The sequence below is a fragment of the Sus scrofa genome, chromosome 2, assembly GCF_054392235.1.
Source record: "Sus scrofa isolate SSC_HxYL_T2T_F1_AM1 chromosome 2, Sscrofa_HxYL_maternal_Yorkshire_Landrace_v2.0, whole genome shotgun sequence".
Classification (NCBI taxonomy): domain Eukaryota; kingdom Metazoa; phylum Chordata; class Mammalia; order Artiodactyla; family Suidae; genus Sus; species Sus scrofa.
Window position 1 is genome coordinate 60,294,952 of NC_139384.1, and position 13,275 is coordinate 60,308,226.

Below are 13,275 nucleotides of genomic sequence, written 5' to 3' on the forward strand. Positions count from 1 at the left end.
GTATGTACATGTGTGGATGTGTGTGCATGCAAGTATGAGGGAGACAGTGAGAATGTCTGTGTTTGTGTCTGAGTGTATTTTGTGTGTGTGTGTGTGTGTGTGTGTGTGTGTGTGTGTGTGGATAGGGGGCAGGGGAAGCTAGAGGCCGGTAGTGCCATTCCCAACTAGGAGGCTCTTCTGATGCAAGTGGGAGATACTGAGAGCTGAACTCCTGGTGAAGAGTCGAGGGGCCAGAGGTGCCAGGGCCATTTTGGGAGGTCAGAGCAGCCTTCAGACTTAGTAGTCCCCAGCCAAGCTGTCAGTGAGAGGCTGATAGGAGAGAAATGGAGAGTCCCTTTCTGGGTTTGTGTCTGGGTGCTTGCACCTGGGAGTTTCTAGAAAACAGCAAGAGTCCAGGACTTGCTCTGGGCAAAACATGGGGAGTACACAAGTTGGCCAGCACCAGCAAAACCATCCATAAGTGTTGGCAAATCCATGGAAAGAGTCACCAAAAGCAGTGTGGGACCTGACAGCTCTCAGGAAGCTGGTGCAGAAGGCACTTCCTCAGATGCATCCTACTCTGCATGTTCTTGGTATAGGAGTAAATGTGCTTTTTTCAGTGGCAGGTGTGTGTGGATGTGTACAAAGCTGTGTAGATGAGTCTGAGTGTGTGCATACTGCTGGCTAGAACTCTGTCTTACCATTCCCTGCCTCTACCACCTGGGTTTTGGGGCATACACACTTGGCTGCAAACTTGGGAATAGGTGAGACTATGCAGCTAGAGGAAGTGTGGGAAGCAACCTGAAACCTCTGCTCATTCTGCAAGGTAGAGCCCACCTGTCCATCCTCTTCCCAAGGAAAAAAGCCTCCTAGGCATTGATGGGGGTGAGGAGACTGCAGCCTCCCATGATACATGTCCTATAGCCATTGGGAGCCCAGCACTGTTCAGAACTGCTGTGGGACCTCTACCCTAGAGCAACTCTGGGACACAGGCACAGAGGCCCTAGTTGATCCTATTTCTACATCTCTCATGTTCCCTCCTCCCTCTTGCCAGCTGAAGGCCTAAGGAGAGATAAGTCAGAGCCAGGAAAGGTGGGGCACAGGACCCCACATGATGGCAGCAAAGATACCCAAGGGTACACTGGCCGTATAATGCCAAGCAAGGATTCAGCCCCAGGCCTGCCAGGCTCCACAGCCCATGGCACTTTTTTTTTTAAACCCAAGATTTTAGAATTCCTGCTACTCAGCAGGTAAGCTCCATGAGGTCATCTTGCTCCCTGATGTTTCTCCAGCAGGGCTTGGCAAACAGCAGGTCCTCTCACACACACGTATAGAATGGTGAGTTGAGGAGTGAGTTCTATCAGTTCACACAGGATTTAGGACATCCCCAGAATCCTGTCTGCCACCAAGGGTGGATCATGTCTTGGTGCCCTTGAAGAAATGTTTGCACATGAGTTCCAGAGGGTTAAGGATCTGGTATTGTCACTGCTGTAGCTTTGGGTGGCTGCTGTGTCATGGGTTCGATCCCTGGCCTGGGAAATTTCACATGCTGTGCGTGAGACCAAAAAGAAAAAGAAAAAAAAAAAGTGTTTGCACACACTCAGGAAGCATGATACATTCATTCACCCCATCTGAGGAAGCCTGGCTGGGGGGTCTTGCTTCTGTAAAGTCCAGGCTATCCCCTACATGTCCTGCACTTCCCTCTGATCCTGCCAGCCCAATCTTTCCTCCCTGGAGCTCTGCCCTTGTGGAATCTCCCATGCAAAATACTCCTGCTCCCTGCTTTTCCTCTGTCAACATCCTGCCTGTCCTTTGAAACCAACTCCTCTAGGCTTCTGTCTATCAGAATCAAAATAGGCCTCCCACACCCAGCAACCCCCTGCAGCTGGTCTCTCAGAAGCAGGCCTCCCTGACTTCCTCACATGTCTGTCTGATCCAGACCACTGACCTTTTTTCTTCCCAAGCTCCAGCCATCTCCCACTGGCCTCTACAAAACCAATGCCACTTTCCCTGACTCAGTTTTCCCACATATGGAAGAAGACTGCGTGCAGCGGCTCTGGCAGCTCCAATACCAGCCCCCAGGGCCAGAGGTGACCTGATCACAGTTCCTGGCAGGCATTCTACCAGCACATGGGGCCAGCGCATAGAACAAGGAGCACAGGGCACAGCACATGGAGGCACTGGCCTTTAGAAGGTTCAGAAGACATGACCCTTCCGCTGGGCCTCTTAGTGCCTGGTGGAAGGCACTAAGTGGAAGAGAAGGGAGTGCAGGCAGTAAAAGAGCCACAGGTGGGTAGTATGTGGGCTGGGAGCCACACCCTGGGAGGGGCTGTTGAGATGCTGAAAGCTTCTAACCAGGAAATCTGGGAAGGGGAGCTCCATGGTGGGCTGTAGGGACAGTAGCAATAAGCTTTTTTTGTCTGCCTTTTAATCAATCAGCATGATTATTCTTTTTTTTTTTAATTGTTATTTTCCCAACACAATTTTTTTTCCACTGTACAGCTTGGGGATCCAGTTACACATACATGTATACATACTTTTTTCTCCCATTGTCATGCTCCGTTGTAAGTATCTAGACATAGTTCTCAGTACTACATAGCAGGATCTCATTGTTAATCCATTCCAAAAGCAATAGTTTGCATTTGTTAACCCCAAACTCCCAATCCATCCCACTCTTCCCCCCCCCCCCCCCCCGCCCCCGACAACCACAAGTCCACAAGTCTATTCTCCAAGTCCAGCATGATTATTCTGAGATTCATCCATATTCTCTTTCCTCTTATGCTAGATAGAACTCCATTTTATGGATATGCCACAATTTTTATATGAAATATAATTGACTTACAACCTCATATTAGTTCAGGTATAAAACATAATGATTCAATATTTGTCTATATTGTGAAATGATCACCAAAATAAGTTTAGATAACATCCATTACCCTGCACAGTTACAGATTTTTTTCTTCCAGTGAGAACAATTAAGATCTACTCTCTTAGCAACTTTCAAATATACAATACGATATTATTAACACTAATCGCCATACTGTACATTACTTATTTCATCCTTTCACCTGTTGATGGACATTTTGGAGCTGCCAGTTTAGGACTATTGCAAATAAAGCAGCAGTGACATTTGCTTCTTTGCGTGGACACGTTTCCTCCAGGGTAAACACCTCAGAGGCATATGACTATAGTAGGCACGTGTGTTCAAGAAGCTGTCAAATGATTCCCAAGCAGCAGCACTAGTTCCCTTCCAGCCAGCAGTGTGGAGGGTTCTATTTCTCCCTCTGGTTATGATCTGACTTTCTGACTTCAGCCGTCCCTGTGGTTCCCCATGACGAGTAATGTCCAGTAGCTTGCCTCTTGGGCTCTTTGGTCCTCCGTATACTTTCTTTGGGGAACCTCTCCCTCCTCCTTGGGTCCTTGTTTAGGAACGCGGACTACTGTCCTACTGCACCCCTGCTTCCTGCACTTGACCACCTCGGTTCCCTCTGTGAGAGGTAGCAAGGCAGCCTGCAGTGGGTGTCCAGGACCCGCCCAGAAAGAGGCAGCCACGCCCCCACCCCAAGCCCAGTCAAAGCAGCCTCGCCAGGTCCTGCCAATCAAATCGCCTCTTTCCTCAGCCACCCGGGAGTCTGCCTTCGTGCACGCTATCGCCTCCGCTGGAGTTGCCTTCGCTGTGACTCGCTCGTGTGCGGAGGGCTCCGCTGCCATCTGCGGCTGCAGCAGCCGTCACCAGGGCTCTCCCGGTGAGGGCTGGAAGTGGGGCGGGTGCAGCGAGGACATTGAGTTCGGCGGGATGGTGTCTCGGGAGTTCGCAGATGCGCGGGAGAACCGGCCAGACGCTCGCTCCGCAATGAACCGTCACAACAATGAGGCTGGGCGCCAGGTACGTCTGCGGCCCTTTCCGGTCCTGGGGTGTAAACTTGAGAGCCCTGAAATCACACCCGGGCAGGTCCTCGTGGACCCTAACCCTGGTCCCCTGAGGGGTGTGGCCTGGTCCTCTGAGGGGTGTGGCCTGGTGGAGGCAGGATGGTTGGCTGTAGGAAGGATTATTATCGTGGCCAGGCTGGAGGTCTGCTCAATTCCTACCCAGAGATGTCTGAAACACAATGCTGTCCAGTGTGTAACTGGGGTCTCAAGGAAGGAGGGATGGGAGAAAGGCCCGCCCTACAGGAGCTCCTGCACTTCCATGTAGGGAAACAGACAGACTTCTATCTACATCACGGTGTGGTTAAGTTCTATGATGAGGAAATTCACATGCACAAGGTGATCTTGGCATAGTAGAGTAGTCAAACCCAGGCTGGAGTCTCAAAAAAAACTTTCAGCTGGCAGAGGTGGTGAGTGGAGAAACAGAATAATTGGCAGTTATCTATGTGAAGGGAGGCTAGGAATGCCACTGGTTAGCCCAGAGGTGAAAGAATGAATGTGAGTTAATCTGGTTAGAATATGGAGAACAGAGGAAAAAAGGGATTTGGGGAATGGAGAGGCTGGCAGGGACCAAGCTATAAAGGGCTTTGTGAGCCCTTCTGAAAAGGACTTAGAAGGTCAGTGGGGAAATGCTGATAGGAAGTGATGTGCTTAGGGACTGAAAGATGTCCAGTAGAACTGGCCTTGGCCTTGTCCTGTGGAACCAGGGCATTGCAGAGGACTGAAGAGTGAACAGGGATATTTAACTTCCAACAACAGGGAACTAGGTGACTCAGATTAATTTTCCAGCTAAAGACAGGTACAAATATAGGATGAAATGTAAAAAGCACTCTTTAAAAGTATAGAATGCTTCACTGTATACAGTTATTTGATTGATCACAGAATATAGTGCAGTGCAGAGGGGGAAACTGTCTTTTCGGTAAAAGGTACTCAGTCAACTGGATAACAATATGGAAAAAAATTAATCTTGACTCCTACTTCACACCATATTAAAAATCAATTACAAGTCCAAATAGGAAAGGTTAAACAAAAAATGTTTAGAAGAAAACATAGGAGAACATCTCTGTGGTGTTGGAGTAGGCACAGATTTCATAAATAGGCCAAAAAAGTACTCATAACAAAAGAAAAATATAATAGGACTATATTAAAATTAAGAGCATCTGTTCATTTGGAGTTCCCATCATGGCTTAGTGGTTAACGAACCTGACTAGTATCCATGAGGACAATCCCTGGCCTTGTTCAGTGGGTTAAGGATCCTGCGTTGCCGTGAGCTGCAGTGTAGGTCACAGACGTGGCTCGGATTCAGCGTCATTGTGGCTGTGGCATAGGCAAGCAGCTATAGCTCCGATTTGACCCCTAGCATGGGAACCTCCATATGCTGTGGGTTTGGCCCTAAAAAGACAAAAAGAAAAAAAGAGAAAAAAGAACATCTGTTCATAGAAAGGCACCACCATAAAACTGAACAGGCCATCCACATAAGAGATGTTCACAATATATACATCCAACAAATATATGAAAGCTATAATATAAAAAGAACACTACAAATTAATAAGAAAAAGACTGATAACCCAATAGAAAAATTGGAAAATCCACATCACAGGGAAAATCTAGAAATGACCAATAAATATGTGAAAAAATGATCAGTAGCATTAGTGATCAAGGAAATGCTATTAGAATATAAGCCCTGGAGAGAGGAGAGAATAACAACTGGAAGAGAGCATGATGGGAGTTTCTGAGGAGCTGGTATTCTGTTTTGGGGCTGGTAATTTGTAAGATTTTGTCATATTTCACACATGACATGTAAACTTTTGTATGTATATTACACTTTCATAAAATAAATGTTAAGTATCAAATAAGTAAACATATCACTATATATATTATATTATATATACATATTATACATAGATATATTAGCAGTCAAAGGTACAAAGGACAAGACTCTGAGCCTGGTACCTGGGGCAGCTTTTGTCCAGGGATCATTTGCTTATCTGGGAAAAATGTGCATATGCTGAGCTGCACTTTCAGCATCCTCACAGAGCCAAAAGGGGCCCACCGAAGGTGCTATGTCTAGGAAATAACTCTTTAGTCTAGGTTGGTACCCTAAGGAGTAAAGGAAAAATGAGAAATAGACCAGCCCTTGTGGTCATGTGCAGGCTAATAAAATCTCAAGACTGAATGGATTAAGGTGATCCCAAATTGCTGGTATACCCATGCACCTGGAAAAGCAGACAAATCATTTTTGGATAATGATAACCTTATACTAGACTGAAATTCTTCTTTTTTTTTTTTTTTTTTGTCTCTTGTCTTTTAGGGTTGTACCCACAGCATAGGGAGGTTTCCAGGTCAGGGGTTGAATTGGAGCTGTAGCTGCTGGCCTACACCACAGCCACAGCAACGCAGGGTCCGAGCTTCGTCGGCGACCTACACCACAGCTCACGGCAATGCCAGACCCTTAACCCACTGAGCTGTGCAAGGGATTGAACCTGCATCTGCATGGATACTAGTCAGGTTCATTCACCACTGAGCCACAATGGGAACTCCTAGTCTGAAATTTTTTTCTACAAATAATTTTTCAAACACAATATTCAACACTTAATCAAAAATAACCTGTTAAATGAGCTGATGACACAGTGAGTGATAACCAGCAAATAAATAAATAATAAAAAAACAGAAACATGACTCCAAATATCGAAATTATTAGACACAGATCATGAGAAAAATATTCTTACTTATGTTCGCAAATCTAAAATGTAATATAATAGATTTGGGAAAGAATCACATAGACATTATAGACCTGAAAAATGAATGGGGCCTTCCAGTTAAAGATGATAAACCAAATACAAACATTTCCCTCTGCATTCTCCTAGAAACCCACTAAGTGATAGTGAATTAATTTTAAGATGCATAAATGAACTATTGAGAACATGGAAACAGAAGAGGTGACAATGGAAACAAAACTTTGAAAGTAAAAAGCAGATAGATGAATACTCAATATCTTAGTACACTCATGAAAGCTGAATCTTAGCCAGTAGAGAACTCTGAGAATCACCAAGAAATTGCTAGTATCATATATCTTGAGAAGAGAGATAGATATATGGCTGAAAACAAATATTGGTTGACATCTATTTTAAAAGTACTTTTTAACTTACCAGTAATTCTGTCCAACCTATTGCATCTAGACAACGTTCCTCCATTACCATACAGAGAAGTCTGGAGGCTGATTCCCTAAAAACAGTTAAGCAGGCATTGTCTGGGCTGAAGGACACCAAGCACAGCTGAGGATCAGGCTACATAAGTGAAAGCATTCCATCTACATACACATTTCTTTTCCTAATCTCCTAGTGCCACAATGAAGCCTGACTAGAGAATGGAAAATTCTCCCCTGAGAATCAGACCATTCCAAGAAAAAAGACTCGAAAATACTCATGTGGAGTTTCCCCCAAAAGCAGCATGACAATATCACTCTATAGTGAAGGCTCAAGTTGATGAGTCCCTCCCACACACAGGACGTTGCAAGATTTTTGGTGCCCCACTTTTATATATGAGCAGACAGCCATTGATCACTGACATCTGAGGAAGGCCCCTGCAACCATAGAGGTAAAGACCAAAATAAAGAAACAAAAACCAAACTTATGGGAAAGAGATATTACAAAGAGAGATGAAAATGTCAAAAAGCTATCATTATCCCCAACAGATAAAACATTAAATCCATAAAACTGGATTAGGATGTTAACTTAAAAGAACATTCAGAGGGAAAAAAGAGACTCTTAGAAATTAAAAATAGGACAGCATAAACAAAAATCTCAGCAGAAAGATTGGAAGATAGTTGAGACACTGTTCCCACAAAGTAGAGAAAAAGACAAAGAGATGGAAAATAGGAAAGAATAGAAAATATGGAAGATCTGCCCAAGAAAGACAATGATGAACATGAAGATGAGGAAGTTGATTAAGACAAAAAGGTTTCCAGGGATGAAGAGCAAATGTTCAGACCAAACAGGCCCCATAAGTATTTGGCACAGGAAAGAAGAAGATCTGCATCAAAACTTGTTGTTTGAAATTCACAGCCAATGACACAGAGGAGCATTCCAAGCTTCCCCAAAAAATGTTTGGTTTCATGCAAAGGATCAGAGTTTCTAAACACAACAGTGAAATCTGGAATAAAATAGAGCAATGCTTTCAGAATCCTGAGTGGGGGGTGGGATGGGGGGCAGATATTTTAAGCCAAAAATTTTATACCCAGCTAAATTATCTTTTCAACTTTTCCAGTAGGAAAGATTGTTTTCAGATATACACATTTCACAACATTTACCTTAGAAAAGGGCCTTTGAGGAGTTCCCATCATGGCTCAGCATAAAATGAATCTGACCAGTACCCATGAGGACACAGGTTTGATTCCTGGCCTCACTCAGTGGGTTAAGGATCCAGTATTGCCATCAGCTGCAGTGTATGTCACAGACACAGCTTGGATCTGGCATTGCTGTGGCTGTGGCATAGACCATCAACTATAGCTCCAATTTGACCCCTAGCCTGGGAACCTCCATATGCTGTGGGAGTAGCCCCAAAAAGACAAATAAAAAAGAAAAAGAGCTTTTGAAAAGATATCTCCAAGAAGATGAAATCCATAGAACACCTGGTGTGTTTGAAAGTCTCAAAGAGAATATTTAGACAACTAAAGGAGACTTTGAGACTAAATCTGTGATAATTACATTAAAAACAGCAACAACAAAACATTCTGTATAAAAGGAAAAGCAATCATATTACATGGATCAAGTGAGTATGACATTTAACAAAACTCCAATACCTTCAGCACTAAATATTGTTCTGACTTGGAATTATAACCTAAAGTTTTTAGAGTAGGAAGGTGGTTGATAAAAGTTCCCCCCATCAGAGTTGTGGGGTGAGGTGCCCTGGAACTTACATGGTGAGATGTCCAGAGGATGATGCCAAACACTGAAAAATCAAGTAGCATGACAAGCATTTTATTAGAAGAGCAGAGGTACAAGGTGCTGCCTCAAGTGGTCAGGAAAGTGCTGTGAATAAGAATGTGGGAACAGAACTCCTGTCTTTCTTAACAGGTCTTAGAAACTACTGGACTCTTTAAAGTATGTGCATATATAACTTTGATCAAAAGTAAAACTGGAGTTCCCATCGTGGCACTCCAACTAGGAACAAATATGACTAGGAACCATGAAGTTGCAGGTCCTATTCCTGGCCTCATTCAGTGGGTTAAGGATCTGGTGTTGCTGTGATTGTGGTGTAGGCCGGCAGCTACAGCTCCGACTTGACCTGGGAACCTCCATATGCCACAGGTGCAGCCCTAAAAAGCTAATAATAATAATAATAAAACAAGGAACTGAGGAGGCAGAGATGGGAAGTGACGACTCCTTTTTGGAAAAGCTTGGCCACATAAGAGAAGAGAATAGAGATTAGACAGAACTGGAGTTCCTGCTGTGGTGCAGGGTGTAAAGAGCCCAGTGTTGCCGCAGGTGTGGCTTGAATTCCATCCCTGGCCCAGGAACTTCCATATGCCTCAGGTGTGCCCCCCCAAAAACAAAAGAGATTAGATAGAACTGGACTGGGGTAGAGGGGATGCCCCTGAAAAAGGGCCAGTGTGAACGGGAAGGGTTAAAGAAACAGCAGGGAGAGTGAGACAGGGTAGAGGCAGCATCTGGATGCAGAACCTACCTAAAGCCTTAAACCAGCACTGTCCAGTAGAATAACGAAAGTGTAATAGGATCCATATATGTATTTTAAAGTTTCTATTAGCCACATTTTAAAAAAAAAGGTGAATTTTGTTTTAATAATATTTTAACCCAATACAGCCAACATGTTATCCAGTAATACAAGCAATATTAAGATTTGAATGTGATATTTTTATATCCTCTTCTTGTACTAAGTCTGGGGACTCAATGTGACCCAGCATATATGGTTTACACATAACAGCATTTCTCAGTTTGGAACACCAGCCACATCTCAGGGCCTCACAGGGGCCTGGTGTCCACCATAGTAGCCAGTGCAGACTTAGTTCTGATTAAGTCACAGGACCCTTCACCTCACTCCTACTCCTTCCCCCAAATAGAGAAGGGCTGAGAACCTTCCACCAGGATGCTCACAGGAGAAATACACACAGTTCTCAGCCACTTCCCTATAGTCAGGCAAACCCAGCTTCCTGGGCCCTGAATGTTCCCTGCTCAAGCCACTCCCATTACCCATGCTCAGGTCAGAGGTCAACCCCCAACCTTGCCACCCAGCTTATGTATATCTCTGAGCCAAAGTCTTGGGTTCTCCCAATCAGAATGATAGTCTTCCTACCTCCACCCCAGCAAGTACATGTCACATGTTACAGCCCCTTCCTTCACTCAACATAGGTAGTATAGAGATGGACTCAGCCCAGGAGAGGGAGGGAGAACCTCCCAGGCCCTGTCCTCCAGGGATTTGGGGTCTACCAAGGAGCCACCCAGAAGGGTGGTGCTGGGAGGACATCTTTTCCTCCTGGGAGTCCCAGAGTTTTATGGGGCAAGTGGGAGAGCTTGGGTTTATCAGGTGAGTGGAGAGGGGACTACAGGCAAGAAGCACAGCCATTGATCCAGAAGTTAGGGAGACTGAGGATCAGCCCTGACACCCCCACTCCCACATTCCTGCAGGCCATCGCCAGCCACATGCACCTCAAGTGCAAGTGCCATGGGCTGTCAGGCAGCTGTGAGGTGAAGACCTGCTGGTGGTCGCAGCCTGACTTCCGTGCCATTGGCGACTTCCTCAAGGACAAGTACGACAGCGCCTCTGAGATGGTGGTGGAGAAGCACCGCGAGTCACGTGGCTGGGTGGAGACCCTGCGGCCACGCTACACCTACTTTAAGGTGCCCACAGAGCGCGACTTGGTCTACTATGAGGCCTCACCCAACTTCTGTGAACCCAACCCCGAGACGGGATCCTTCGGTACACGTGACCGCACCTGCAACGTGAGCTCACATGGCATTGATGGCTGTGACCTGCTGTGCTGCGGCCGAGGCCACAACGCACGCACTGAGAGGCGGAGGGAGAAGTGCCACTGTGTCTTCCACTGGTGCTGTTACGTGAGCTGCCAGGAGTGCACGCGCATCTACGACGTGCACACCTGCAAGTAGGAGGCACCACACCCGGCACCAGTGGAGTGGGGCTCCTCCCAGCGTGGGGCAGTGTCCTCACTGGGGCCAGGGCTATAGGTGGAGCTCCTGAAGGGAGGTGGGGCCTCTGTGATAGGTCAGGCATGAGGCTCCTGATCTTGCTGGAGTTCTTCCTGACAGGTGCACGGCCCCTCTTTGGGGTGAAGCTCCAGGAATGGGGCTCCTGGAGGATAGCAGTGTCCTCTCTGGGGACTGGACTCCAGGGGGTGGGGATTTAGCCTGCCATTACCGTCCTCCAAAGATCACATGGTTCCATACACTGGACATTGTGTAGAGCAGTTATCTCCTGGCAGGACCAGCTGTGGAGAATGTGTGGTGGGGGTGGGGGTGGGGCATACTGTCCCTTACCCCTTCCACTGAGGTCTGGGGCACACCTTCCAATGATTCAGGTACCTGGAGGCCTGTAGCACTCCTCCTTCAACCTGATACCTGCCAATGCTCCCTACCAGGAGCCCTAGTGGGGAAAGCCTTTGCCCTACAAAGCCCCAAGAACCACCTGGAGTTGGGTGAAGGAGAGGGGGCCTGGTGGCCGTAGGCTGAAGGCATAGCTCTGTCCTGGCTGCCCTGTGCTGGACCTCAGACACCTCTGCCCTCTCCCAGTGGCTCTTCCAGGTTCCAGAAAAGTGCCAGTCTGGGTGGTCAGCCCTCTACTTTGCAGCTGATAGAAATCGTGCATCTGGCTCTCCCTTCTCCCTGTCTTCACATATTCCTACTTGCACTCCACCCCACCCACGGTAGAGGAGCAAAGCCTCCTTTTCCAGCCCTGCTGTCGCCTCCCTCCTGGCCTCAGCACCTCGCTCCCCCTCTGTCATTGACAGCCCCTTGTAAGGGAAAGACAAGCAAGGGGCCCAGACGCCAAGGCTGCCCAGAGCCCTACTCAGCTTCATAGCCTGCCTTGGAGGCTCCCTTTGCGTTGGGTTGGGTTGGGTTGGGTTAAATTGTTTGGGAGATTTGAATAGGGGATGAGCCCACACTGCTGCTGCAGAGGACCCATATCCCCAAGAGGAGTGGTCTCTGCCCCAACCCCTCATGGCCAGGATTGACCCCGCAGGTCCTGCTGCTGTGGCAATGGTGCACCAGACCTGCCTGCCAGTGGTCATTGTCATGAAGCCTGTGGTTGGCTGCTTAGCTGCTTGGCCCTCCTCACATCTGACTCATCCATCCAGTCTGAGAATGAACATGAATGAGGCTGATGGACCCTTCAGCCAGTTCCCAAAGGGACTTCCAGCCAGACTTCTCCTCACTCAGCCTGTGCCACTGTGAAATGTTGCCCAGCGCCCTGGCCCCAGGGGCCCACCCTCCAGGCAGGGGGAAAAGACACAGTGTGTGTGGAAGGAGGGTGGGGGGAAAACAACCTGCGTGCCCTACTAGGGACATGACCTTTCTCTGCCTTGAATTTTGCATCTTTCATTTTATTTTTATTTCTGATGCTGCTATATCCACCATACACAGAAGCTAGACAAACAGATGTGTTGTTGTTGTTTTCCTTTTCTTTCTATGAAAGAAATTATTTCAGTCATAGCTTGTCAGTTTCAAATAATGGGGAAAGTAAAAACAAAAAAACAAAAAAAAAAAAAAGAAGAAGAAACAACCAAACAAGCCTGTGGATTGTGCTGGATTTTTGGTGGTGGATCAGCAAAGTGTGGGGCCTAAATCAGTCATGGCCCTCTGGGAGGGGGCAGTTGACATGGTACTTCAGAGACTCCAGGGCCCTTTGCAATGTACTCCAGAGCTGGAATTCCAGGGGAAGGAAGAGGGATGGTCACACCAAAGAAAGGAGGAAACAGTCAGTTGTCTCAAAGTCTGGGGCCAGGTAGACTAGAGACCTCGACAGAAGACCCCAGTGGAGGTGCAGAGAAAGGGGCAAGGAGGCCTGACTGCTGCAGGGGACATGCACCATGGCAGCCCCAATGGCAGACACCCCATGCATGTCAGTGGTGTAGCAGGACATCTACCAAGTCAGCTGAAAGCCACTTCCCCAAACATATACCTCATACCTCACTCAGTTGACATCTGAGCACCAGCTATGTGGCCATGCTCTCTGGGATTGGGGACATGACCCTCATGTGGGGTCCCTCCCTCAGCGTGCTGCAGGGTATTCTAGGAGCCTGTTCTGGCTGGGAGGAAAGACATGTTCCCTCAATCTGAAGTTCACCAGCCTAAAGCCTAGAAATCAAGCAGGTGCTTTTTTCTGGGCCTGGCATCC

At 47.0% G+C, this 13,275-nt stretch overlaps 1 protein-coding gene across 2 annotated transcripts in view; it reads left to right on the plus strand.

The window, feature by feature from the left end:
• Positions 1-12,665, plus strand: part of WNT3A (Wnt family member 3A) — a 49,889-nt gene extending 37,224 nt beyond the window's left edge. For both annotated transcript variants that reach the window (XM_003123621.5, XM_021083340.2), the window contains 2 exons: positions 3,600-3,865; positions 10,551-12,665. In XM_003123621.5, coding sequence (XP_003123669.1) covers positions 3,600-3,865; positions 10,551-11,030 — 746 coding nt within the window. In that variant the 3' untranslated portion in view covers positions 11,031-12,665. The remainder of the gene's footprint in view (positions 1-3,599; positions 3,866-10,550) is intronic.
• Positions 12,666-13,275: the final 610 nt, after the last annotated feature.